Source organism: Phaenicophaeus curvirostris, chromosome 2, assembly GCF_032191515.1.
Source record: "Phaenicophaeus curvirostris isolate KB17595 chromosome 2, BPBGC_Pcur_1.0, whole genome shotgun sequence".
NCBI lineage: Eukaryota > Metazoa > Chordata > Aves > Cuculiformes > Cuculidae > Phaenicophaeus > Phaenicophaeus curvirostris.
In genome coordinates this window covers 117675062-117702944 of record NC_091393.1, presented here as the reverse complement: position 1 = coordinate 117702944, position 27883 = coordinate 117675062, and the positions used below count along the sequence as shown (strand labels likewise).

The window sequence follows — 27883 nt, the reverse complement described above, 5'->3', positions numbered from 1 at the left end:
AAGACGTATTGCTACTTCCAGTGGCTGAAACAAGTGGATGTTACGGCTGAAGCATCTGCTGAGAATGCTCTCCCAGTAATCCTGAGCAGCTGGATTTCTGGGCAGCGCTGAGGGTTTTAGCTACAGTTGCAGCTGTCCTGGTTCAGCCCCTCTCCAAGCTTGGTCAGCAGCTATGTTGGATCACTTGTGGTCACAATCCTGCCCTCAGGGAAGGGGAAATGAGAGGCAGAGTTGTGGGTTGGAAGCTAGAATTGTAAGAGCTTTAATGAAACAATAATAACAGGAAGGGAAGTAATATTAATAAGAAAATAGTAGAATATATACGTAAATATGTGAAATTGGGTGCCTTGATGATACGTCACCACAGATGTTGCAGAGCAGGCACAGGGAAAGGTCACAGGCTGGACTCAGGAACTGGATTAAAGCATGCACGGATCTGGGATTGCAAGACAGAAGGATAGATGGAGTTCTAATTGGACTCTGGCCATCAAAGAAGATGACCTGACCCTGTTATCCCTCAGTTTTATCCTGAGTGTGATGTCTGTGGGATAGAGTTCTCTGTTAGTCAGGTTTGGGTCACCACTCCTGTCTACTCCTCTCTGCAAGTGCCACTCTTTTTCACACTTCATTTACGGCTCCACCAGCTCAGGTTGTCTCCATAGATAAGAGCAGTGGCATTCCTGCATCCCAATGCCCCATTCCTGAGGTGATGATCCTGAACTTTAAGCATTATCACACCTGAAGGGAACGGGCTATCTGAAAACATACCGTTAACTTTCAGACAATGAAGTTACTCAGAGGAGTCTGGAACAGTTAAAAAATCCGAGCTCTTTGGTGGAGAATGAGTTGGGAGCAGCCTTGAAGAGAAGGACTTGCAGGGTGTTGGTGGATGAGAAGCTCAACATGAGCCACCAATGGGCTCTCAGCCCAGAAAGCCAAATCATGTTCTGGGCTGCATCCAAAGAAACCAGGCCAGTAGATCAAGGGAGAGGATTCTGCTCCACTCTGGTGAGACCTCACCTGGAGCCCTGTGTCCAGTTGTGGAATCCTCAGCACAGGAAGGACATTGATCTGTTGGAGCGAGTCCAGACAAGGCCATGGAGATGGTGCAATAGCTGGAGCATCTCCTGTGCAAGGACAGGCTGAGAGAGTTGGAGTTGTTCAGATTGGAGAAGAGAAGGAAGGCTGCAGGGAGACCTTAGAGCAGCCTCCCAGTACTGAAAGGGGTTCCAGGAAAGATGGGGAGGGGCTCTTGATCAGGGAGTGCAGGGTCAGGATGAGGGGACATGGCTTGAAGCTGAAAGGGGAGATTGAGATGAGATCTTAGGAAGAAATGTTTTCCTGGGAGGGGGAGGAGACCCTGGCCCAGGTATCCCAGAGCAGTGGTGGCTGCCCCATCCCTGGAGATGTTGAAGACCAGGTTGGATGGAGCTTTGAGCAACCTGATCCAGTGGGAGGTATCGCTGCCCATGGCAGGGCGTTGGAACTGGATGGGCTTTGAGGTCCTTTCCAACCCAAACCATTCCATGATTCTGTGATTCATGTTAATTCTTTAGCTCAAACCAGGCTCATGCACCAGGTAATCGTTAACAGTTGCAGCAGCCAGAAAGGTGCCAGACTGGCAGCCAGTGCTGCTGTGGAATTGAGGTTCCCTGCTGCTATGTATAAAGCAAAGCATTGTTTTCAAGCAGATTTCTTCCTTAGGGCTTCCCTGGCTGCCCTTATCCTGCTCCACGCCCCTGCTCTCCTTCCTGTGCTTCAGGCATCTACCTTCTCTGAATTGGCACCCATGGAATGAGCCTTAAAGAAAAGGACATTGGTTTAAGTGCCTCAAAAGGGCGCAACTGAGATAAGCACATCAGCAGCTGCTGTTTATGCAACTTCAGTCTCACTTTGGAATGTTAATCCTTCCGGGCTGCCTGCTAGAGGTTTTTGTGGGGATTCTGGCACTTTGAGGAAGCAAAGGCGGCTGGATGAGCTGTTTCCCTCAGGGCCACACAGGGAGTTAATCCCAGGCAGGTCTGCTGAATAGAACAGATGAATTTTGCAGATACTGCCTGAACTACCTGGATGTTGAGGGTGCTTGTCAGGAAAGCTGCTCCTTGCTGGATAATTCCTGGAAAGGGGAAGAAATGTCAAGCCCTCTGAAGAATTTGAGACAGAATCTGGAGCAAAAGCAAACCAGGAGGGGGAAGGAAGGAGGAACAAAATGGTTTGCACTCAGATTTCTGTACCTGAGGCTGGGTTGTGTTTGTGATTCCTCACACAGTTTGTCCAACCCCCTTTTGATTTGTTTTCCTCTTTCTCTCCCACAGTTGTTCCTTCTGTTTACACCATTTACATGGGAAAAGACAAGTATGAAAGTAAGTACCTTGATGCCTGAGGGACTGGATTTGGATTTGCAGGGGATTTAAGGTCATCTTTGTGTCTGTTCATTTGAAAACTTGTCTGCTTCTCCAAGTTTGGACTGACCCCCTTGAAGCCCCTGTGTTTTCATTAGGATAAACGTGTACTTTTGGTGGAATTTATGAATTAAAATCCAATTGGAAACTAATTTAACTGGAAAAAACCACCTCTCTGGAGAAAACTACAGGTTGTGTCTGATAACTTTTTGCCCATCACTCTGCTGTTTCCCTATTCTGGGGAACAGGGGCTGTTTTTCCCCAGTGAGAATTTTTACTCCATAGGTTTTGTATGTCCACCCCTCCCCTCGAGGAGAAGGTTCTTATTCCTGTGCCTTGTGTTCCCCCATCAGGACCTGATGTGATCCCAGTGGCTCCCTCCAAGGGAAAACTGATGGTGGGACTGTTTTGAGGACTTGCCCTGAAATCTTGACCCCCTGTTAGATTGGTATTTGAAGAAACACATTAAAATTCCAAAATTATGAGGTGGAGGGGGAAGAATGGGGTGGAACTGGGGTGTATTCAGGGTTTTCCTTGGGTCTTCCTGCATCCCAAAGCCACTACCTGCTCCAGAGAGGTGGGTCCTGTGTTTGCCATCCCCAGAGCAGGCAGGCAGAGCCTTAAAGGCCTTTTCTCTTAGTGGTTGATGGACTTTGCAGGACTCCTGCCTCGGTTTGTTGTTGCTGAGGTCCTGGGCTCTGCTCAATGATATTTTACTCTTTCAGATGAAGACTTGATAAAGTACGGCTGGCCGGAAGACATCTGGTAGGTACGGAAACTCGCAGGAGCAAATTCCTGTTCACTATGATTTTAAGTTGAACAAAGTGGATGCTGCCTGACAGAGAAGAACCTGCGGGTGTTGGTTGACAGTGACTGAACATGAGCCAGCAGTAGCCCAGGTGGCCAAGAAGGTCAATAGCATCTTGCCTTGTATCAGAAATGGCGTGGCCAGGAGCAGGGAAGGGATTATCCCCGTATACTCGGTGCTGGTGATGCTGTTTCTTGAATCCTGTGTTGAGTTTTGGGCCCCTCACTCCAAGAAAGACCTTGAGGGGCTGGAGTACATCCAGAGAAGGGGAACAGAGCTGGGGAAGGATCTGGAGAACAAGCCTTATGAGAGGCGGCTGAGGGACCTGGGGTTGTTTAGTGTGGAGAAATGGAGGCTGAGGTGAGACCTCATCACTGTCTACAACTGCCTGAAAGGAAGTTGAATCGAGGTGGGTGTTGGTCTCTTCTCCCAAGTGACAGTGAGAGAACGAGAGGGAAGGACCTCAAGTTGTGCATGGACAGGGTCAGATTGGACATGAGGAACAATTTCTTCACCAGAATGGTTCTCAGACGCTGGCAGAGGCTGCCCGGGGCAGTAGCACAATCTCCATCTCTGGAGGGGTTTGAAAGACTGCCAGATCAGGTGCTCAGGGACCTGGTTTAGCAGTGGAGAGGTACGGTTGGACTAAATGATCTCAAAGGTCTTTACAAACCAAAGGATTCTGTGACTCTGCTCCTCAGAATGGCCTTTGCCAGGAGGAGCTGTGGTGTCTCAAAGGACTGGAGGTCAGATGGGTGGTGTCTGACATGCTCCATAGGGAATGTTTTGTCAGCAGTCAAGGGAATACGTTGCTCTTTTCCAGCATCCAAGATTGTGCTTCAGCTGATCTGTTGTAGCTGTATCACATTCGTTTTTGCTCTCATGTTTAGCACATCACTATGTAATTTAAGATGTATCTGCACTGCGACCTTGAGATTCAGCCCCAAATTGCTCAAACTGTCAAAGTCATAAAATCACAGAATTGTTAAGGTTGGAAAAGCCCTCTAAGATCATCCAGTCTAAACAGCAGCCCAACACCACCATGCCAACTAAACCATTTTCCCAAGTGTCATAGCTACATGGTTTTTGGACACCTCCAGGGCTGGGGACTCCACCACTGCCCTTGGCAGCCTCTGCCAGGGCTTCATCACTTTTTCAATGAAGGGATTTTTCCTAATATGCAGTCCAAACCTCCCCTAGTGCAACTTGAGGCCTTTTCATATCATTTCATCCCTTGTTCCTTGGGGAGAAGAGGCTAGCCCATGCCTGTCTCTAATCTCATTTTAGGTGGTTGTGCAGAGCAATAAGTCGTCCTTCCCCATCTCTTCTGTATCTTATCTTGTAGCTCACACCAACACCATCTCTGTTGCTTTTCTTCATATCCCAATGCCCTCTCTACAAGATACAGAGCCTCCTGGGAATTGTTCTCCTAGCATTGTCTGACATCTTTTTAAAAATGTTGAGTCCTGCACTTGGGCCAAAACAACCCCATGCAGTGCTCCAGGCTTGGGCGAGAGTGGCTGGAAAACTGTCCAGCAGAAAAGGCCCTAGAGTTGCTGGACAACAGCAGCTGGACATGAGCCAGCAGTGGCCCAGGTGGCCAAGAAGGCCAAAAGCATCCCGGCTTGGATCAGCCATGGGGTGGCCAGCAGCAGCAGGGCAGGGATCGTCCCCCAGCGCTCAGCATTGGTGAAGCTGCACCTGGAATCCTGGGTTTGGTTTTGGGTCCCTCACTCCAAGAAAGACCTTGAGGCGCTGGCGCACGTCCAGAGAAGGGGAACGGAGCTGGGCAAGAGTCTGGAGAACAAGCCTTATGAGAGGTGGCTGAGGGCCCTGGGGCTGTTTAGTGTACAGAAAAGGAGGCTGAGGGGAGACCTCATCACACTCTGCAGCTCCTGGAAAGGAGGTTGGAGCCAGGTGGGTGCTGGTCTCTTTTCCCAAGTAAGAAGTCATAGGACTAGAGGAAGTGACCTCAAGTTGTGCCAGGGGAGGTTTAGGTTGGATATTGGGAACAATTCTATCACTGGAAGAGTGGTGAAGCCCCAATCCCTAGAGCGACCTTCAAAAAATCTGTGGCTGTGGCACTTGGGCACAGGTTTAGTTGGGACGGTGATGTTGGGCTGACAGGTGGACTGGATGAGCTTATAAGTCGTTTCCAACCTTCAAGATTCTACAATTCTATGACTCTTTTAGACGTCCTGCCTAAGAGGGGTCCAGTGGAAGTGAGGTAGGAGACTTAGGTGGGACAAGTGTAAGTTGATTGGTTGGTGCTGGAGCATTCTTTTTCTTGCAGGAGAAAGTAAAAAGTCCCCTTATGTTAAAAAGAAACTGCTGTGAGAGGTTGGGAGGTGACAGGAGAGCAGTTCCCCCTCTCTGTCCTTGAAAGCTTGAAGGGAGTGAGTGTTACCAGTAGAGAGGTGGCCATGGTAAAAACAGAGTCTGGTTCAGAGGAGTTTAGGGAGGGGCAGCTGGAGCCATGAAGGGGATGAACAGGCTGTGAGGAGGAACCGGATAGGGAGAGGGCTGAGGGGTGAAAGAGACTTCTGAAATCTGTGAGACATGGATGCAGAACTGGTGTTCACCTTCCATCAGGACTGGTACCACTGAAACCATTGATCCCATGCGCTTCCCAGGACTTTACTACCTTGCCTGCTTTTAAACGTATCCATCATGAGCATTTCTATAGTTTTGTTGTCCATGGCATGGCTGTTTTACAAAGTAAATCTTTCAGTTCATCTTCTCTTATCCTCTTAAATTTCCTCTTTTTATTCCATAGGTTTCATGTGGACAAACTCTCTTCAGCCCACGTGTATCTTCGCTTGCACAAGGTAATCCTGGGACACATCCTTTTACAAACGTTAATATCCACCACGTAAGAACCACGTGCACCCGTTCTGCAGTGATTCCTGCACATGAGACCACCTTTCTTCGTGTGAACCTTTAAAGTCTGCAGGGTTTCCTAAAGGTGCAGGTAACCAGCAGTGTGGGGAGGCTGAATTTCCAGCCTCTGTTACCAAGTGACGCGGAGAGGAGTGGGAATTTTAACATGGCCCAGCAGAACAATTGATTTCGGGCTCGACACCCAGTGTGTGCCTAGGAAAGTCACTAAAATCAGGAGGTCAAGGGAGGGGATTGTGCCTCTCTGCTTTTCTCTCATGAGACCTCGCCTGGAGCCCTGCATCCAGTTCTGGAGCCCTCAGCACAGGAAGGACATGGATCTGTTGGAGTGAGACCAGATGAGACCACGAAGATCATCAGAGGGCTGGAGCACCTCCCATACAAAGACAGGCAGGCTGAGAGAGTTGGGCTTGTTCAGCCTGGAGAAGAGAAGGCTTCAGGGAGACCTTATTGCAGCTTCCAGTACTGAAAGGAGCTCCAGGAAATCTGGGGAGAAGCTCTTGATCAGGAAGGGCAGGGACAGGACAAGGGGGGACAGTTTGAAGTTGTGACGGGGAGATTGATATGGGATCTTAGGCAGAAATATTTTCCTGTGAGGGTGGTGAGTCCCTGGTCCAGGTTTCCCAGATAACTGGTGGCTGCTCCATCCCTGGAGATGTTGAAGGCCAGGTTGGATGAGGCTTTGAGCAACTTGTTACAGTGGGAGGTGTCCCTGCCCACGGCAGGGCGGTTGGAACTGGGTGAGCTTCCAAGCCAAACCATTCTATGATAAAACTAGAGCACCTTTGAGAAAAGCAGGCTGCAAATCCCTTGGGAGGCTTGGGAGACCACAGTCTTGTAAAATGGGGAGCATGGAGCTCCTGGCTGCATTTATGGAGCATCGCTCCCTGCCTCTGGACCATTGTGAGTCTTCATGTGCTGCTCAGTCCATGCAGCCCCCACCGCGAGCCGCTCACGTTGCCCTCCTCTGTTGCAGGGGCAGACGGTGGATGACATCCCTAAAGAAGTCCTGATCGACTGTGCCCACCTGGTGAAGGCGAACAGCATTCAAGGTAAAACCACTTTCCTGGGAGCCTATGGTGAGCATTTCTGCTCTACATGAGCACATGATATTTGGATCTGAGGTTGCTGCTTCCTGCTAAGCCTGTGCCTGTGGGTCTTGTGGGAATCAGATGTTGCTTGCAGCTGCCTGGGCTGCCCATTTTGCTTTTATAAGGAGGAATTTTAAGTCTGAGTTCCCGTTCACTGCCTGAACCAAGGAGGCCTTGCAGTCTCCAGCCTAACACCACCTTGGGGCCCCCTTCCATAGCAATCGCCCTTCTGGCAAAGACAGTTTCCATCTGGAGTTCGTTAACGCTGCTGCGGCACTCGTGTTACTGCAGAGAGCGATGTTGTCATATTCTTCCCTTTCACTGTAACACTGGAAGGGCTTATCCAGTTTCCATGCACACAGAAGAGTGTGAGACCTCTTCCAGCAGGGAGGGAATTGAAATGTTTCCTTCCTTTCTTTCTCCCCAAGGTTGCAAGATGAACAATGTCAACGTGGTGTACACACCGTGGACTAACCTGAAGAAGACAGCAGACATGGATGTGGGACAGATTGGCTTTCACCGACAGAAGGATGTAAGTGCTGTGAGACAGTGACCTGGTGGCAACCTGTAACATCTCCATGTTAGGAGCTGGGTGGATTGGCTTCAGCTTTGGCCCTAAAGTCAGGGAATCATCCAGTCCTGAAGTGTAAGATGGTTGTGGTGTGTTTGGACCTGCCTGAATACCTGAAAGTTGATTGTTTGCCGGTACAGTCTGTCTTTACATGCTGCAATGGCCAAGTCTTTGCTGATGCCAAACAGTATCACGTGTCCGTGATATCTGCTGGAATTTGCCACCACTGAAATCATCTCTCACTGCAGCTGCAGGGCATGAGTAGGAGTAGCCACTTCATATCAGCTCACAGGCAGCAGTGTAATTGTGCATCTCAGGGGCAGGGCAATCCCAAGTACAAATCCAGGTTGGGCAGAGAATGGATTGGGGTGGAGAGGAGGACTTGGGGTGAAGGAGAAGGACTTGGGGTGCTGGGGATGAGAAACTCCACACTTGCAGTCCAGAAAGCCGACCATGTCTTGGGCAGCGTCCAGTGCAGTGGGCCCAGCAGGGCAAGGGAGGGGATTCTGCCCCTCTGCTCTGCACTCGTGAGATCCCACCTGAAGCCCTCTGTCCAGTTCTGGAGTTCTCAGCATGGCAAGGACATGGATCTGTTGAAGCGAATCTAGAGGAGGCCACAAAGATGATCCAAGGGCTGGAGCACCTCCCATACAAGGATGGGCTGAGAGAGTTGGGGTTGCTCAGCCTGGAGAAGAGCAGGCTGCAGGGAGACCTTAGAACAGCCTCCCAGTACTGAAAGGGGCTCCAGGAAAGCTGGGGAGTGGCTCTTGATCAGGGAGTTCAGGGATAGGACGAGGGGAGACAGTTTTAACCTGATTTAGATGAGATCTCAGGAAGAAATGTTTTCTTTGAGGGTGGTGAGGCCCAGGTTGCCCAGAGAAGTGGTGGCTGCCCGATCCCTGGAGGTGTTCAAGGCCAGGTTGGATGGAGCTTTGAGCTTACTGATCCAGTGGGAGGTGTCCCTGCCCATGGCAGGGGGATGGAACTGAATGGGCTTTGAGGTCCCTTCCAACCCAACCCATTCCATGATTCTATTCCCCAGTCTGACCCAGTGTCCACAGATAATGTTCAGCTTAAGTTGTAGCTGCACAGCTTGGCTGCTGGAGAGAGAAGACTCTCTAGAGATGCAGTTGTCTGACTAAAAGAGGTCTGTACCAGGGCAAGAAATGTTAAAAACCTTAAAAATGCCATCAACAAGCAGTACAAGAGCTTCTCTCTCCAAGCAGTCTGGAGAGACGACCTACCACATCTTCGGGCATCGGCAGAGATTGATTCTTGTCCCTCGGCCTCTGTGCTGTGGCATGTGAAAAGAAATGACATCAGTAATGCTTCTGTACTTACTGATTCTTGTGCTGATTTGCTCTGTGCTGCTGGGTATTGGGAGTGGGCCTCCTCCTTCTGTTGCACAATGAAGCCTCAGTGGCAGCGATTTTCCTTAGCGTCTTGTTTTTGTGGGATTCAGCCATGTGTCAAGTGGGAAAGGGCTTGTTTTCTTTCCATTGCAAAAGTGCTGGGAGGAAAAGTATGATTTTTTATAAGGATCACAGGGTTTTTTTGCACTCCAAAGGTGAAAATGCTGACAGTGGAGAAGAAGGTGAATGAGATCCTGAACCGACTAGAGAAGACAAAAGTGGAGCGCTTCCCAGACCTGGCTGCAGAAAAGGAAGCTCGGGATAGAGAAGAGAGGAATGAGAAAAAAGCCCAGATCCAAGAGATGAAGCGGAAGGAAAAGGAAGAGATGAAGAAGAAAAAAGAGCTGGAAGAACTTAGGTGAGTAATAAACTCTAGTGCCAACTTGTCCCTACTGTTTAACACTTTCATTGATGATATCAACAGCAAAATTGAGTGCACTCTTAGCAAGTCTGCAGATGACACCAAGCTGGGTGGTGCAGTTGTCATGCCAGAGGAACATGGACAAGCTGGAGAAGTGGGCCTGTGCGAACCTCATGAGGTTCAACAAGGCCAAGTGCAAGGTCAAGGCAATCACAAGCACAAACACAGGCTGGGGGACAGCATGATTGAGAGCAGCCCTGAGGAGAAGGACTTGGGGGATGAGAAGCTCAACATGAGCCACCAATTGGCACTCTCAGCCCAGGAAGCCAAACCTTGTCCTTGGCTGCGTCCAAAGTAGTGGGACCAGCAGGGCCAGGGAGGGGATTCTGCTGCTCTGCTCAGCTCTCATGTTACTCCACCTGAAGTCTTGTGTCCAGTTCTGGAATTCCCAACATAAGAAAGATGTGGAACTGTTGGAACGAGTCCAGAGGAGGCCATGAAGACGATCTGACTGCTGGAGCACCCCTGCTATGAGGACAGGGTGAAAGAAGTGGGGTTGTTCACCCTGGAGGAGAGAAGGCTGTGAGGAGACCTTATAACAGGCTCTCAGTACTGAAAGGAAAGCTGGGGAAGGGCTTTGTAAATAGACCTGTAGTGATAGGATGAGAGGGAATGGTTTGAAGCTGCAAGAGGGGAGATTGATATGAGATGCTAGGAAGAAATGTTTTCCTGTGAGGGTGGGGAGGCCCTGGCCCAGGTTGCCCAGAGCAGTGGTGGCTGCCCCATCCCTGGAGGTGTTCAAGGTCAGGTTGGATGGGGCTTGGAGCAACCTGATGCAGTAGGAGGTGTCCCTGCCCATGGCAGGAGGTTGGAACCGGATGGGATTTAGGGGCCCTTCCCACCCAAACCATTCTATGATTGTATGATTCTTGTGACTTCCGTAGCGTTCACTGGTGTTTGGAGAGCCATGGGTCAGCAGTTTCTTTTCATAGCCCGGTGTTACTCAGCGTTCAGCTGCCTGGCTCTGGCCCAGGCGTCTGCATGGCCTGGTGGTTCCCTTTGTCTTGACAATAAATGGCTTTCCCCCATTTCTCCTAAAGTAAAACTACAGAAAAGCTGGGGAGGGGTTCTTGATCAGGGAGTGCTGGGATAGAGTGAGGGGGAATGGTTTGAAGCTTCAAGAGGGGAGATGGAGCTGAGATCTTAGGCAGAAATGTTTTCCTGTGAGGGTGAAGAGGTGTAGGACCTTGGACTTCGCCTTGTTGAACCTCATGAGCACTGACAGCCCCACACAGCACTGGACCTGTCCACTGGCCGACCCCAAAAGCTCGCTTTTAAGCTTAGTACTAAATCATGTTTATCTGTATGTGACAGCCAAAGCAGAATTTGAACAGCTCTGGGATTTCCAAAATGATTCAACACACAGAGAGCTTGGCTTAGAGGAGCACAATAACTGAGAAGCCACCAGCAGGCACGGGGGCTGCCTGCTCTCTTAGCCTTGCCCCAGAAATGCCCTTGGCTGTCACCCAAAGTACAGGATTTACTACCTCCTGGGATGAAGGAAAATGTGGAGGAGACTGCATAGCGTTTGGTCTCTGGTGGTTCTAATTAGCCAAAGAATGTGAGATAAGCAAATAATGGTCTGACATGAGTTCAAAAAGGAAAGAATGTGGTATTGTGGTTCTTGGTGCTGTTTTATTCAACTGTCTCTTTGATGGGGGCATTGAAAATGAATTGTGCAAGGCAGTCAAAGGGCTGGAGCACCTCCCTTCCAACGACAGGCTGAAGGAGTTGGGGTTGTCCAGCCTGGAGAGGCGAGGGCTGTGGGGAAACCTTAGAGCATCCTCCAGTACTGAAAGGGGCTCCAGGAAAGATGGGGTGGGACAGGACCAGGGGGAATGGTTTGAAGCTGCAAGAGGGGAGATTGAGATGAGATCTTAGGACAAAATGTTTTGCTGTGAAGGGTGGTGAGACCCTGGCCCAGGCTGCCCAGTGAAGCGGTGGCTGCCCCCTCCCTGGAGGTGTTCAAGACCAGGTTGGATGAGGCTTTGAGCAACCTGATCCCATGGGAGGTGTCCGTGCCTGTGGCAGGGGGGTTGGAACAGGGAGTTTTGTGGTCCCTTCCAACCCAAACCATTCCAGGATTCTATGATAATGTCATTTCTCTTCCAGGAGCTACTCATCGTTAATGAAGGCTGAGAACATGTCATCCAATCAGGTACGATTGCCCACAGGGGTGGCTGAAATTCAATGCGGGATTGTGACAGTCTGGCTCCCGCATTGCAGTCGGGTTTTGGTGGCTGACAGAGCACATCTCTGTCTGCCCTTCTTGGTGAAGGACATTGTTTCTCTCCTCCACTTTCCAAGAGAGCTCTGTGTCTCTGGTCAGTCAGGTGAAGCCTGTGCTGCTGGAAGTGTCCTCCCAGTCCCCTTCCCACTCAAATGAGAGAACAGGGATAACTTTAAGTGGGGCATCAGCCCTGACTCTCCTTGTGGGGTGTTTGGGCACAACTTGGCTCCTGAATGGAAGTCTGATGGCAAACATGACCACCATGTACTTTCTTTTTTTTTTTAAGGGAAGGGGAAAATGCACATTTTTAACAAGAAATAAATGGGAGCTCTAAGGACGTTTTGGCAAGGGGTGAATGGGGGTGCTGAGGACCAGAAGGGGGAGCTTGAAGGGATTGTGGAATTATTTAGGTTGGAAAAGACCTATCAGATCACGCGGTTCAACTGTCAGCCCAACCTAACCATGCCGAATAAACCATGTCCCCAAGTGCCACAGCTACGTGGTTTTTGAACCCCTCCAGGATGGGGACTCCACCACTGCCCTGGGCAGCCTCTGCGAGGGCTTCACTGCTCTGACAGTAGAGAAACTGTTCCTCATATCCAATCTGAACCTCCCTTGGCACAACCTGAGGCCATTTCCTCTTGTCCTATCACTTCTAACTAAAAAGAGACCAGCACCCGCCTGACTCAAGCCTCCTTTCTGGGAGCTGCAGAGAGCCATGAGGTCTCCCCTCAGCCTCCTCTTCTCCACACTAAACAGCCCCATGCCTCTCAGCTGCTCCCAGAATCCCTGGGCTCCACACACTTCCCAGCTCCGTTCCCCTTCTCTGGACACACTTCAGCCCCTCAAGTGTCTTTCTTGCAGTGAGGGGCCCAACACTTAACCCAGGTTTCCAGGTGTGGCCTCACCAGCACCAACTCCAGGGGGATGATCCCTTCCCTGCTCCTGCTGGCCACCCTATGGCTGATCCAAGCCAGGATGCTGTTGGCCTTCTTGGCCATCTGGGCCACTGCTGGCTCACGTTCAGCTCTGTTGACCAGCACCTCCAGGGTCTTTTCTGCTGGGCAGCTTTCCAGGCACTCTTCCCCGAGCCTGGAACGCTGCATGGGGTTGTTGTGACCCAAGTGCAGGATCCAGCACTTGGCCTTGTTAAACCGCCCAGTTGGTCTTGGCCCATGGCTCCAGCCTGTCCAGATCCCTCTGCAGAATCTTCCTGCCCTCCAGCAGATCAACACTTTCACCCAGCTTGGTGTCGTCTGCAAACTGACCCAGGGAGCACTCAATCTCTTCATCCGGGATGTGTTTGTAGAGAGGAGGGAGGTGTTTGCCCAGGGCTGGGGTAAAAGGACCCAAAGCAGAGACTGGTGCAGGCCAGGGGACAGAACTGACGAGGTGGATCATGGCAGGGTTGGGGGCTGAGGTTCAGAGGAGGTCCTGATGTGCACTGGCTGCACCTGTGCTTTGCCCGAGGGCTGGTGCCTCTGCAGCTTTGTTCTTGGTGGGACCTTGAGCAAACAGATCTTAGTGCTCTTCTGCACAACCCTCGGGTTCAAATGCACCTGTGGAGGGAAGTGTGGGCTTTGCAGTAATTCTTGATTCTCGACCATGCAAATCTGCTTTGAAACTTGAGCTGGGGTGAAGCAGGAGCATCTCCTGACACACAAGAGGGGTGGGAATGCTGTGCAGGGCCTCTCTTCTCTCAGCATCTGAGCCCCATGCGATGCCGGGCTGCTTCCCATTTCCCAGCTTGGAAAGAAGCTCAGGTTGTGCTCAGGGATGCTCAGTAAGAGCCCGATCTCTGATTTCCCCCCACGCCGCATCAGAAGGGCTGCAGTCTCAGGGAAGTGATACTTTGTGGGCACCAGAAATAGCAGCTGCTGTTTCAGAACGAAGAGCCTTGCACCAGGCTGTTCCCACCCCAGAGCTGCTGCTGGGCAGCTGTTGGGGCTGGTTTTGTGGTGTCTGTATTGAAATGGCAGGAAAGCAGAGTAAATGGCAGCTCTGAGATCCTGCTGAACCCACTGTCACCATGAGGCAGGGGCAGAGGATACAGCCCAAAAAGCCAAACCGTGTCCTGGGCTGCATCCAAAGCGGTGGGACCAGCAGGGCCAGGGAGAGGATTCTGCCCCTCTGCTCCACTCTGGTGAGATCCCACCTGGGGTCCTCAGCACAGGAAGGACATGGATCTGTTGGAGCGAGTCCAGAGGAGGCCGTGAAGATGATCCGAGGGCTGGAGCACCTCCGGTACAATGACAGGCTGAGAGAGTTGGGGTTGTTCAGCCTGGAGAGGAGAAGGCTGCAGGGAGACTACTTAGAGCAGTCTCCAGTACTGAAAGGGGCTCCAGGAAAGCTGGGGAGGGACTCTTGATCAGGGAGTGCAGGGATAGGATGAGGGGGAGCAGTTTGAACCTGCAAGGGGGGAAACTGTAATGGGATCTTAGGCAGAAATGTTTTCCTGTGAGGGTGGGGAGGACCTGGCCCACGTTGCCCAGAGAAGTGGTGGCTGCCCCATCCCTGGAGGTGTTCAAGGCCAGGTTGGATGGGGCTTGGAGCAATCTGATCCAGTGGGAGATGTCCCTGCACATGGTTTGGATCTGGATGGGCTTTGAAGTCCCTTCCAAACCAAACCTTTCTGTGATTCCATGAAATGGCAGCTCTGAGATCCTGCTGAACCCACCACATCACCATTTTCTCTTGTAAAACACGTTGGTCCTGATTTGTTTTTTTCTTCCCACAGGATGGCAACGATTCTGATGACTTTATGTAAATAAAGTCTCTCCTTTCTCAATCACGATGTGGTTTGGGATGTCTTAATACGTCACATCGCTATGAATGCCAAAAAATACCCCAACAAAGTGAACTCTGCCTCCATTTCTTCAGATCCTGGTGGGTTATCCCAGCAGCCTGACCCACGCTGAGCCATGGACACCTTTCCAAAGGGAGAAGATCTATATTACTACACGTACATGTCGTTTTCAGGGACGTGGGTGAAAGGAAGCAGAATTGACTCAGTTCTACAAAGACAATGATATTTATTCGAGGGAAGGGCTTGGTGGAGCTTTGAATCCGGTGGGATTTAAGGGAAAGAAAACCCATCTGTGCCATCTTGGGGAGATTCCAATATTACCATTTGCTTGGAAGATACATCAGCACGACGCTGCCAATTAGAACTCAACTCTTTGCCCTGGTCATGAGGGATCCCCTTGACATTGGGTTCAAACGGGCTCATGGTTTCTTTGCTGCCTTCCCCAGCCCTCGCTGGCATTGAATCCTAATTAAACATGGAGCTATGGATAATGAAGATGGAGCTTGCTGATGTTGCAGCCTAGGTGAGCACATAGAATTGCGTGGTTGGAAAAGAGCTTTGAGATCATCATAGAATGGTTTGGGTTGGAATGGACCTTAGAGCCCATCCAGTTCCGCCTCCCTGACACCTCCCCCTCGATCAAGTTGCACATCAAGTCCAACCATCCCTGTCCACTACTAAACCTCCTCCCTGAGTTCCTCACCTGCCTGTCTATCTAAACCTCCCCTGGCAAAACCTGAGGCCATTTCCTTTCCTCCCATCCCTTGTTACCTGGGAGAAGAGACCAACAACCCACCTGCCTCCAGCCTCTTTTCTCGGAGCTGCAGAGAGCCATGAGGTCTCCCCTCAGCCTTCTCTTCTCCAGACTAAACAGCCCCAGGGCTCTCAGCTGCTCCCAGAACCCCTGGGCTCTGGCCCCTTCCCCAGCTCCGTTCCCCTTCTCTGGATTCACTTGTCTCTCAAGGCCTTTCTTGTAGTGAGGGGCTGCAATTTGTGCTGTTAAGATCACCCCATGCTGTATTTTCTTTTTGATTCCCACTTGATTCCTGGGCTTTTTCGTTGTGGAGGACCTTCTTTTTTGGGAAGAAGAGTTGAGTGTTGAGCGGTGTCTACGCTTCTCCAAGCCGGAGATCTTCCCTGTGCTCCGTAACAATGGTATAAATCCTTGCAGCCTGTATATACGTCACGATTAAATTCATACTGTGCTGGTAAAATGCACTGCTGGGTGGAATTCACTTGGTTTCGCTCCCAGCTCTGGGAAGGAGCAGAGCTCTGAGGGACAGGAGAAGAGCTTGTCTGTGCTGAGGTGGGACAGCACAAGTCCATGGAATTCTGGGTTTGGGATGCATCCAGGCCCTTTTCAGCCCCTGATTCCTTGCTGGGAGGATGAGGATGGTGGGTGCATCCCCTTGCTGCTCACATCCCATCTCAGCTCAGTCTGACCTGAATCTGGAGTGGCTCCAGCTGATGCCACCCAAAATGCTCCTCTGGGACCTGCCGTGGAAGCTGCCCTTGGGAGAGCCGTGATGGAGAAACTGAGGCACAGGGGAGCAGCTGGATTTCTTCCCCCTCTCAGGGGCAGAGGAGAAGCCGGGAGGACCTGGGGGGACCTCGCCTCGCTCCTCACCTCCCTCCTGGCCACCATCAATGGGCCCTTTCATGGGATGCGGGTGGTGGCTTCCGTCAGCACCACCCGCGCAGCCCTGCAGCTGCCGAGTGTTGGGCTTGGCTGCGGTGCTGGAGCTCCTGGCACGGATCGAAGGGCGATGGCCTCGGAGAGCATCGCTGCCCATGTCCCCTGCATGTCCCCAGCGCCCTGAGCTCGTGGGCTCTGTGTCCCCAGGCAAACCGTGCACCCATGTCCATGAGGTCACGTGTCCCCTGCACCCTGTGCATCCATCTCCATGGGACCACATGTTCTCCAGCACCTTGTGTGTCCCCCAGCCCCCTGTGTCCCCAAGCACCTTGTGTGTCCCTCAGCACCCTGTATGTCCCCAAGCACCTTGTGTGTCCCCCAGCCCCCTGTGTCCCCAAGCACCCTGTATGTCCCCAACCACCTTGTGTGTCCCCCAGCCCCCATGTGTGTCCCCAAGCACCTTGTGTCCCCCAGCACCCTGTATGTCCCCAAGCACCTTGTGTGTGTCCCAGCCCCCATGTGTGTCCCCAAGCACCTTGTGTGTCCCCCAGCCCCCATGTGTGTCCCCAAGCACCTTGTGTGTGTCCCAGCCCCCATGTGTGTCCCCAAGCACCTTGTGTGTCCCCCAGCCCCCATGTGTGTCCCCAAGCACCTTGTGTCCCCCAGCACCCTGTGTGTCCCCAAGCACCTTGTGTGTCTCCCAGCACCCTGTGTGTCCCCAAGCACCTTGTGTGTCCCCCAGCCTCCTGTGTCCCCCAGCCCCCTGTGTGTCCCCAAGCACCTTGTGTGTCTCCCAGCACCCTATGTGTCCCCAAGCACCCTGTGTGTCCCCCAGCCCCCTGTGTCCCCTAGCCCCCATGTGTGTCCCCAAGCACCTTGTGTGCCCCCCAGCGCCCTGTGTGTCCCCAAGCACCTTGTGTCCCCAAGCACCTTGTGTGTCCCCCAGCCCCCATGTGTGTCCCCCAGCACCTTGTGTGTCCCCCAGCCCCCTGTGTGTCCCCCAGCACCCTGTGTGTCCCCCAGCACCCTGTGTGTCCTCCAGCCCCCATGTGTGTCCCCTAGCACCCTGTGTGTCCCCCAGCACCCTGTGTGTCCCCAAGCACCCTGTGTGTCCCCCAGCACCCTGTGTGTGTCCCAGCACCTTGTGTGTCCCCCAGCACCCTGTATGTCCCCCAGCACCTTGCGTGTCCCCCAGCACCCTGTGTGTCCCCAAGCACCTTGTGTGTTCCCCAGCCCCCTGTGTGTCCCAGCGCCCTGTGTGTCCCCCAGCACCGTGTGTGTCCCCAAAGACCCCATGCATCGATGTCCTTGGGGCCACATGTCCCCAAGCACCCTCTGTGTCCCCAGCACCCCATGCATCACTGCCTAGGCCAGGAGATGCTGGTTTCACCCCATCATTTGGACCAATCCCTTGGGAAGGACAGGGTCTGGAATCCCTCAAGAGACCAAGCAGCCCCGGTTGCCCTCTTCTTGCCTTTCCCACCCCACCAGCAGCAGCTGCCAAGACAAACCCTCTTGAAGGCAAGCGGTCCCGGCTGTGTCAGCACTTCCCACCAAGCCCTTCCCACCTCCACTCCTCATTTGTTGATTTATCCGGTCACTCCCAGCTCCTCGATCCCATCACCAGCGTCGCCTCCACCCAGACCAGGCAGCTCAAGAGGTGGAAAACTCTGCCCTTGCACATTTTTCATAGCCCCAGGGGAGGTGGTGGACGCCCGTCCCCAAACACTGCTGCCAGATGTTCTGCCAAGGCTGTTCCCAAGCCAGATGTGCTCCTCAGACAGATGTGCACTGGCTTTCCGCAGATACAAGGGATTTGGGAAGGGGGGAAGAGGTCAGGGACAACTCTTTGCAGCCAGGTCCCTGCAGGACAGCTCTCTGCGAGGACAGCTCTCCATGAGGACAATTCCCCATGGGGACAACCTTCCACAGGGACAACTCTCTGTGGGGACAATTGTCCAGGAGGGCAACTCTCCACAGCCGACTTTCCACAAGGACAACTCCCTGCAGGACAATTCTTCACAGGACAAACCTCCGTGGCCAACTTTCTGCAGAAACCACTGTTTGGAGACAACTCTGTGAGGAACAGCTCTCCCCGGGGACAACAGGACAAGTCTCTATGGGGAAAGCTCTTCACAGCCAATTTTCTGCGGAGACAACTCTCCGCAGGAACAGCTCTCCACAAGGACAATTCTCCATGGCCAAATCTCCACGAGATCAACTCTCTGTAGGGACAACTCTCCATGAGAACTCTCCATGGGGACAACTCTCCACATCCAACTCTCCACAGGGAAAACTCTCCATGGGGACAAAACTCCAACAAGGACAGCTCTCCATAGCCAACTCTCCATGAGGACAACACAAAGCAGGGACAATTCTCTGCAAGGATAACAGGACAACTCTCCATTGGGACAACTCACAACAGCCAACTCTGTTAGTTCAGCTTTCTCTGAGGACAACTCACCATGGGGACAACTCTCCATGGGGACAACTCTTCACAAGGACAACTCTCCATGGGAACAACCCTCTACAAGGATGACTCTCCATCCGGACAACTCTCCACAAGGACAACTCTCCAGGGGGCACCATTAGAGTTTGGTTTAGGTTGTTGCATGGCCAGGTTCTACCTACTTGAGGGAAACGGAGACACAGGGAGGTGATGGGCATGATGGAACTTCATCCCCACAGCATCATTCAGGCTTGCAGGGTGCCCACATCCCTCACCCAGCACCATCCAGCATTGCATCCCATCCCTTCTCACCAGCTGAGGACCTCAGTAACAACCCCCAGCACCCCCTTTTGGGGGGGTGAGGGCTTCCTCCTTACCCCCAGAACCTCACACTAACCCAACCCTTCCCATCCGCTTCCCCAGCACCCGTCAGCCTGTGCCCCATCTGTGTCATGAGTTGTCAGGTCTCTGCTCCCACCCCCCCCCCCCAGCTCCTCTATCCACACCCTGTGAGGCCTCGCCAGTTCAAACCAGTGCCGGGGAGGCGTTGGCTCCTCTTCATAACCAGCCGAGGGCTGTTTCTGCGATGAAAACAGGAAAACTGCTTTGCCAACAGCAATAAACGTCCCCGCCGGCCGCATCCTGCGCCGCGGGCTGGGTACAGGGCGCCATGAGGTGAGGCACCCGGGGGGTGGAGATAGTGGAGGTAATGGGGCTGGCCTGGGTGTTATTCCCAGTGTTGTGGTGCTCTTGGTACTGGTCTTGCTGTGCATCCCAGTTTGGGAAACCGAGGCACAAAGTGTGAGCAGCAATGGACCCTCCTGGTGGTGGGGAGGTTCCTGGCTGTGACACCAGCCCCCCCACCCCTGTCAGGATCAGCTCTGGGTAGGTGACACCATTCCCCTCGTCCCCAGTGACCCATCTCACCATGCATCCCGGTTTGGGAAACTGAGGCACGGACTGGAGTTTGGGAAACTGAGGCACAGAGCAGAGCAGCAATGGACCCTTCTGGTGGTGGGGAGGTTCCTGTCTTTGACACCAGTCCCCCATCCCTGGCAGGGTCAGCTCTGGGTTGGTGACACCATTCCCTTCATCCCCAGTGGCCTTCTTCTCACCACGCATCCCTGTTTGGGAAACTGAGGCACAGAGCAGAGTAGAAACGCACGTTCCTGGTTGTGGTGGTGAGGATCCTGACTGTGGATCCCCGCTCCCAGGCAGGGTCAACCCTGAGTAGGTGACACCATTCTCTTCGATCCTGGTGACCCATCTCACCGTGCATCCCAGTTTGGGAAACTGAGGCATGGAGCAGAGCAGCAATGGACCCTCCTGGTGGTGTTGAAGGTGCTGGTTGTGACCCCAACTCTGGGTTTGGCTCATGGAGGAAGCGACACCATTCCCTTCATCCCCAGTGGCCCATCCCACCATGCATCCCAGTTTGGGAAACTGAGGCACGGAGTGGAGCAGCAATGGACCCTCCTGGTGGTGGGGGGGTCCCAGCTGTGACACCACCCTCCTCCCTGGCCGGGACAACTCTCTGTGGCCAACTCTCCATGGGGCAACTCCCTGTAGGACAAATCTCCACGGGACAACAATCCTCCAGGACAACTCTCCATGACTAACTCTCTGCAGCCAGTTCTCCGCAGGACAACTCTCCACAGGGACAACTCTCCACAGGGACAACTCTCCACGGGGACAACTCTCCACCAGGAAAACTCTCTGCTGAGACAACTCTCCACCAGCAAAACCCTCTACAGAACAACTCGCCACCAACACTTCACAGTACATCCCTCCACCATGTCAACTCTCCACGAGGACAACTCTCCACAAGACAACTCTACATAGGGACAACTCTCCACAGCCATCTCTCCATCAGGACATCTCTCCACTGGGACATCTCTCCACTGGGACAACTTTCCATGGGATAACTCTCTGCAGGACAACGCTCTACAGGATAACACTCCACGGGACAACATTCCATGGCCAACTTTCTGCAGCCAACTGTCCACACAGGACAACTCTCCATCTCTCCATGGGACAACTCTCCACAGGACAACTCTCCACAGGACAATTCTCCTTCTCTGCAGGGAGCCATTAGAGTTTGGGTTGGGGTTAGGGTAAGGGTTAAAGTTGTCCTCACATAGAGCTGTCCCCCATCTGGAGAGATGACTGTGGAGAGTTGTCCCTTCCTGTGTGCCACTTGTGCCCGTGGAAGCTCCCTTGTGCCCATGGATGCTTCCTCAATGCCAATGGACACTCCCTGATGCCCATGGAAGCTCCCTCATGTCCATGGACACTCGTTCACGACCATGGAAGCTCCCTCATGTCCATGGACACTCGTTCACGCCCATGGAAGCTCCCTCATGCCCATGGATGGACCCTCATGCCCATGGATGCTCCCTCATGCCCATGGATGCTCCTTTTTTGCCCATGGATGCTCGCACAAGGTCACTGGAGCACGCCTGGGTCCAACAACCTTTCCCCTGCCCCCCGTGGCCATTTGGCTGTAGGTTCTCCCCCAGAGCCCCCCAGTATCTCCACCCCAGTGTCCTCAGTGCCAGAGCCACCTGTCCCCATACAGCTTTATTGTCGGGGGGAGCACATTGAGGACGCAGTGCAGGGTTGGAGGGGATGGAGGTGACTGAGGTGGGGGGGAAAGGGCACAAACCAGCTGCACCCCATCCTGCAGAGACCCCTCCACCTCAGGGTTGGGGTGACCGAGCCCAGAGCCAGCAGCGTCCCTGAGAGCCAGGGACCAGCCCCGCACCCCTGCACTGGGGGGGGACCAGGACCCCCCATCCTGCGAGGCTCAGCCTCACACTGCTGCAGGAGATGCTCTGAGGGGGCAGCAGTGGGGGGACCCCTGTCCCCTCACCAACTCCACCACCCTGGTACCATGGAGGGCTGGTCACTGTCCTGGGGGACCTGGGGGGCCTGGTGGCCCTGGGGGACCTCGCAAACCAGGGTCCCCTTTGGTCCCCATGGGGCCGGCTTGGCCCACTGCACCGGGGGTCCCGGGGGGTCCTGGCTCACCCTGGGGGCCAGGAGGTCCCATTGGACCTGGAGCTCCAGCAGGTCCTGGGGGACCAGGGTCACCCTTGGGTCCTTCCTGTCCTCGGAGGCCGGATTGCCCGAAGCTGCCCTTGGCACCCTTGAGGCCAGGGAAGCCTTTGAAACCCAGGGGACCCCTTTCACCCTGGGGACCTGGGGGTCCAGGAGGTCCGGGGGGGCCCTGGGGTCCCGGTGAGCCCAGGCTGCCCACGTCGCCCTTTTCTCCTTCGTTTCCTGGGGGGCCCTCGACGCCCACATCGCCCTTGAGGCCACGGGGACCTGGGAGGCCGGGAACACCTGCGGGGAGAGGAGGGGATGAATAGAAGCACGAGGGGGCAGCACCCCAAAACAGGGAGAGAGGGATATGGCCCAGCCCTGAAGACCTTGACAGGACCAGGATGGGATGAGCCAGGCTCCTGAAGACCTTGCTAAGACCACAACAGGCCAAGCCTGGCTCCTGAATCATAGAATCACTAGGTTGGAAAAGACCCACTGGATCATTGGATCACTGAGTCCAACCATTCCCATCAGTCACTAAACCATGTCCCTCAGCACCTCATCCACCCGTCCCTTAAACCCCTCCAGGGAAGGTGACTCAACCACCTCCCTGGGCAGCCTCTGCCAGTGCCCAATGACCCTTTCCATGAAAGAATTTTTCCTGATGTCTAGCCTAAACCTCCCCTGGGGGAGCTTGAGGCCATTCCCTCTCGTCCTGTCCCCTGTCACTTGGGAGAAGAGGCCAGCTCCCTCCTCTCCACAACCTCCTTTCAGGTAGTTGTAGAGAGCAATGAGGTCTCCCCTCAGCCTCCTCTTCTCTAAAGAAGAACTTGCTCCTCTGAAGAACTTGCTAAGGCCATGATGGGCCAAGCCTGGCTCTTGAAGACCTTGCAGGATCACCTAAGCTTGACTTCCCCAGCCCTGCAGACCTTGCTGTTGGTTCCAAGGGCAATTGGCACTGCCTGGAAACATGGTGACGTGTAGCCACCAGAGAATTCCTCCAAAACTCAGATCCAGGAAACAGCCTGAGCTTGTTAATTAGGAGATGCCCTGTAATGATGGCTCCAGGCTGGATAGTCTGTGGAGGAGCAGGGAGCTGCTGGGGTGACCACGGGCTCCATGGAGGTGGTGGTGGAGCTGGGACAGCCCTACTGCTCCTTTGGATGGATGGAGATGTCCACAGGCCACCCAAGCTGCTGGGGGAAGCTTTGGGTACCCTTACCCAGGGGCAGCCATGCTGCCTCCACCAGAGCCTACAAGAGGAGTCACTGGCACCAGCTGTGCTAGGATACAGGTCACCTCCCAACTGTCCCTGAGAGCTCTGTGGGCCAAGCGCACGCAGCTCCACCCCCAGGACTCCTCTGCATCCATGGGCACCTTTATCTGCATCAGCAATGCACTCATCAATGGTGGTTTGGGTCCTTCATGGGGCAGAATGCTCCCAAGGAGCCCAAATCCCACCATGTTCCACCACAGAAGAAAAAGCCCCCAAAACCACCTGTTTCCAACCCTTCCCAGGCAGAGTGTAGGCTGCGCCCACCAGAATGCCCCTTACCTCGTAAGATGGTGATGTTCTTCAGCATCTCCCCGTGCCGGACATCAACCACCTTCATCTCCTCCATGATCATGGATAGGTTGCGGATATCAAAGTCCAGTTGGGCGCTGAGCAGGCTGTAACGCTCCCGCAGCAGGTCCGTGGTGCCCTGGACCAAGCTGAGGGACTTGTTCAGGTAGTACAGCTCCTCAGCGTGGGTGTGGAAGCCCAGGGTGCAGGAGAGCCGCACGTCGTCCAGGTAGCGGAGCATGCTGTGGACGTGGCTGTCGGTGGCATTGATGTTGGCAAAGATGGTGCCGATCTCGATCTCGTGGGAGGTCATACGACCTTCCAAGGTCTCAAAGCGCTCAGCCGTGCGATTCTGTGTGTACCTGTTGTGGTAGCGCAAGTCGTTCATGTTCTCCTCGTGATCATCCAGGAAGGAGGAGATGTTGTCCAGCTGCAGCTGTAGCCCCATCACCTGCAGCACCAGGTCGTGCATGCTCTCTGAGTTCTGGCCAACCTGCCGAGCCGCGGCACCGACGCTGCCTTGGATGCTCTTCACCAGCTCGTTGGTCTTGGAGGAGGTGGCCCTCAGCCCGCTGAAGAGGCGGGTGTAGTTCTGCCACTCGGTGGTGATCTTCTGCAGCGTCAGCGTCTCCTCGTCCGTCTTCCTCTGGATGACCTGGATCCAGTCAGAGGTTTGCCCTAGGGTGAAATTCATCTGCTGCATGGCTGCTCGGACATCGTAGCGCTCCTGGGTCAAACCCTTGAGAGAGTTGTCGAGCTGGGAGGTGACCACTCGCCAGCCCCCAACCTGGGCCAGGAACTGCCCCAAGCTTTCATTGACCTGCCTGATGGAGAAAGAACAGTTGTCCACCTCATTGGTGATCTTGTTGCTGGTGGACGAGAGCTGGTTGTGGGTCTGGGAGGTCCGGTCAAGCAGGATTTCTTGAACCAAAAGCATCTTCTGGATCTCCTCCAGCTCACCCTGCAGCTTGGTGATCTCCTCGCCCAGTTGTCCTGTCTCGTGGCAGAGGGAGCAGTTCCCTGAGGTCTTCTCATCTGAATGAAGGGCAGAGGGGTGTGTTACCTCATCCTCATCAGTGAGGACCTTCCTGCTGAGGACCACAGTGGAGGAAGGAGCCTGACTATGGTCTGTCCTTGCATACTCTGGAGACGGATACCATGGAGCCACGACTGGGACAACTCCAACGCCACCAGCCTGGACCAGCTCCTGCCCTCATCCTGCTCCTGCCACCCCTATGCAGCAAGTTCTCCAAAAAGCCCAACATCACCAACTACATCCCAGTTCCTGGGAGATAAGTGAGAGGTTGACTCTGGAGGAGCCCCAGGACCTGAAAAGTGGAGATGCTTCAACCCCTGGCTGGTAGCACCAAGTAGCTAGAAGGACACATGGTGCTGAAACCTGAAGACCTTCAGGTGCAGGTGCAAGCCACTCACCCAGTTCCTGGAGATCCTCTTGGATGGATACGATTTTCTTCTCATAATAGGTCTGGGCTGAGCTGATGTCGTTGGAGATGGAGTCGACTTTCTTGAACACTGCCGGGGAAAGACGGGGGGTTTAGGGGAGGTGGACAGGCAATGGGATATGATTGTCCTCCACACCCTTCAGGCTTGGTCCTTGGCAAGGAGGGCTTGAAGAGCCAGGCTGGGTGGCTGGTGGGTGCTGGCTCTGCATGGTGGCTGTCCCTAGGGGGACATAGGGCTTGGATAACATCTACAAAGATCTCAGTGGCTGGACTAAATGCTCTTAGAGGTCTTTTTTCAATCTTTTAAGATTCTATGATTCTATAAAGCGTCTCCAGCCCCAGAGTGCACACCATCCCTCTGCTAAGCCTGGGAGACTGTTTCATAGAATCATAGAATCACTAGGTTGGAAAAGACCCACAGGATCATCGAGTCCAACCATTCCTATCAATCACTAAACCATGCCCCTCAGCACCTCGTCCACCCTTTAAACCTTTAAACACCTCCAGGGAAGGTGACACAACCACCTTCTTGTCCATGAAGGTCATGGGGTGGCAAACTTTGTACTCCACGTTGGTCCCTGAGGTCTCCAAGGGCATAAAGCCATCTCCTGGTGAGATGGCATCACACACAGGGCCCCATATGCATCCCAGGAGCAGATCAGGGTGCTGAAGGTTTTTTGGAGGATCCCCACTATCCCCACGCTGGGCAGGAGAGGGGGCAGGAGCTGGACCTCCCAAGCCTGCTCGTGCTTACCCAAGGCAGCCAGCACGGTCACAGCCACGACAAGGAGGATGGAGAAGATGTAGAGGACTTTGACAGCTGTCTGGAGGGAGAGGTTCTTCTGGCACTGGCTGCAGTTGGTCCGTGCCCTGCCTGAGCACAGAGAGGGAAAGATCAGGCCCTGCTACACCCCCTGCCCACCCCGGGGTCACGTCCTTACCACTCAGTCGGTAGCTGAAGGATGGCATCTCCTCTTCCGCTCCTCCAGCTGGCTCGTCTTCTGAAATCCAACACAGGATGGACCTGAGCTGCTGGTGCTCTCCTTGCTGCCTGCACTCTCCTGCTCCTACCCTGCTGAACCTCTTCATAACCCCGTGTCCCCAGAGAAGAGCTGGGAAGCCACATGGGACCCATCACTGCCACCTTCAGCTGGCCAGAGCCTGGTGGCACCAGCCTGTGGGGACATGTCCCTGCTCCACCACCTGCTTCTGCAGAACTTGGCTGGGATCTTTGCGCTCCAAGACCATAAACGGGCAAATTTGGTTGCATTTGGTCTGTAAGTGGGTGATGGAGTGGCTGGCAGCTCCTGGCTCCTAGCTCCAAGGGGCTTTGTGGTCCCTTCCAAAAGCCATGGGAGCAAAGAAAACCCAGGTGCCACCCCAGCACTGACCTCCAGCCTAGCAGGGGAAAAGTGGGGCTGCTCCTACAGGGTGGGAAACACCACGGGCTGGATCCCACCCGTAGCTCTGGGGGATGCGCTCAACACTGGTACCCAATGTACAAAGCACAGGGGGGCGATGCCTCCCTCCCTGGCTCTCCAAAGCTCCCCAGGAGCTGTACTGTGTCCAAGACCACCTCCCCAGCTCTCCACCAGCCCAGCCACCCCCATCCCATGGCCTCTTCAACCTCCTCACCTGCAGAAGAAGGGTTTTCCAGCCAGGGGGCTGCAGGCACAGCCGGAGTGACTGTGGCAGCGGTGTCCCCTGCTTTATAAAGCCCAACCTCCCCTACGTAAAAGCAGGCGGGGAGTGGGGGGGCTCGCTGGGTTGCGGCCGGCAACAATTCCTTCCATCCTCCCCGGCATGGCCCTTGGCGTTCCCTCTGCCCCAAAGTTGGCTTGGCTGCCCCGTGGCATCAACAAGTGATGGGGTCAGAGCATGGTGGGGGGTAGCGCTGCTGCTCTTCTGGGAGCCCTGGAGATCCTCTTGGGGAGATGGGGTGATGGGACTGGGGTCTGGGTTTGGATCAGGGACATGGGGACATGGGGTGCTGGCTCTGGGGTCCTGCCAGCTCCTCTTAGGGAGATGGGGTGATGGGTCTGGGGTCCTACCAGCTCCCCCTGGGGAGATGGGGTGATGAGACGGGGGTCTGGATTTGGACCAGGGACACGGGGTGCTGGATCTGGGGTCCTGCCAGCTCTTCTTAGGGAGATGGTGTGATGGGATTGGGGTGATCAGGGGCATGGGGACACAGGGTGCTGGGTCTGGGGTCCTGGAGCTCCCCTTGGGGAGATGGGGTGATGGGTCTGGGGTCCTGCCAGCTCTTCTTAGGGAGAAGGTGTGATGGGATTGGGGTGATCAGGGACATGGGGACACAGGGTGCTGGGTCTGGGGTCCTGGAGCTCCCCTTGGGGAGATGGGGTGATGGGTCTGGGGTCCTGCCAGCTCTTCTTAGGGAGATGGGATGATGGGACTGGCGTGATCAGGGACATAGGGACACAGGGTACTGGGTCTGTGGTCCTGCCAACTCCCCTTGGGGAGATGGGGTGATGGGACTGGGGTCTGGATCTGGATCACGGACACGGGGAGAGGGGGCAATAGGATTTGGGGTGTGCATCCCCCCGATGCCCGCTTCTCCCCTGCTCTGCTGCCCACTCCAGCACAGCCATCCCGTCCTCTCCCCCATGCCACCAGCCCTGCTCCTGTCCCCACGGCTCCAACACCTTTAGGCTGTCCCCCCACTCACCCCTCATAGCCCCCAAGCTGGGGAACGATGGGTGCAATCCCGCACCCAGCCAGGCCTCACCGCTCCGGTTCCCGCATCCGCCCCGGCGCGTCTCTTCCCGGTGAGCGTCAGCGAGCAGCCAGCATGGCCGGGGCTGCTTCCCTCCCGCTGGCCCCCTTGCTCCCAAAACTTCCTGAGGAGCCTTCAAAAGCAACCACGGTGCTGGAGCATCCTCAGGGCTGCCCGCTCGCCCATCGCCTCTGCCCACGCAGGACGGGGTGACAGCAGTGTCCAAGCCAAGCTGGATGGTGGCCACCAAAAGACGAGGGCGCTGGGATATGTGCTGGAGAAGAAAGGCTGATCCCGCGCCCGCCCTCCTTCTCTCCAGCCCTAATGACTAACAAATGTCTGACTGACGCCGT

The 27883-nt window shown here is 54.3% G+C and overlaps 2 protein-coding genes across 4 annotated transcripts in view; one reads left to right on the top strand and one right to left on the bottom strand.

Moving 5' to 3' along the window:
• Nucleotides 1-15134, top strand: part of CCDC25 (coiled-coil domain containing 25) — a 15946-nt gene extending 812 nt beyond the window's left edge. Inside the window, exons 2-9 of the mRNA XM_069850729.1 lie at nucleotides 2316-2363; nucleotides 3128-3167; nucleotides 5987-6038; nucleotides 7085-7160; nucleotides 7628-7731; nucleotides 9338-9540; nucleotides 11716-11761; nucleotides 14571-15134. Of these exons, the coding sequence (XP_069706830.1) occupies nucleotides 2316-2363; nucleotides 3128-3167; nucleotides 5987-6038; nucleotides 7085-7160; nucleotides 7628-7731; nucleotides 9338-9540; nucleotides 11716-11761; nucleotides 14571-14600 (599 nt within the window). The 3' untranslated portion in view covers nucleotides 14601-15134. The remainder of the gene's footprint in view (nucleotides 1-2315; nucleotides 2364-3127; nucleotides 3168-5986; nucleotides 6039-7084; nucleotides 7161-7627; nucleotides 7732-9337; nucleotides 9541-11715; nucleotides 11762-14570) is intronic.
• Nucleotides 13176-27883, bottom strand: SCARA3 (scavenger receptor class A member 3). Of its 3 annotated transcripts, none has more exons than XM_069850665.1 (6): nucleotides 27483-27882; nucleotides 25738-25797; nucleotides 25551-25670; nucleotides 24768-24866; nucleotides 23325-24368; nucleotides 13176-13392 (listed from the first exon to the last, which is right to left on the bottom strand). In XM_069850665.1, exons 1-6 carry the CDS (start codon nucleotides 27487-27489, stop codon nucleotides 13355-13357), a joined length of 1368 nt encoding a protein of 455 aa, XP_069706766.1. In that variant the 5' UTR covers nucleotides 27490-27882; the 3' UTR covers nucleotides 13176-13354. The 3 variants fall into 3 exon arrangements, with proteins under 3 accessions (XP_069706766.1, XP_069706764.1, XP_069706765.1); XM_069850663.1 differs by lacking the exon at nucleotides 13176-13392 and adding an exon at nucleotides 21298-22069 and having other exon boundaries at nucleotides 27483-27883; XM_069850664.1 differs by lacking the exons at nucleotides 13176-13392; nucleotides 27483-27882 and adding exons at nucleotides 21298-22069; nucleotides 26432-26490.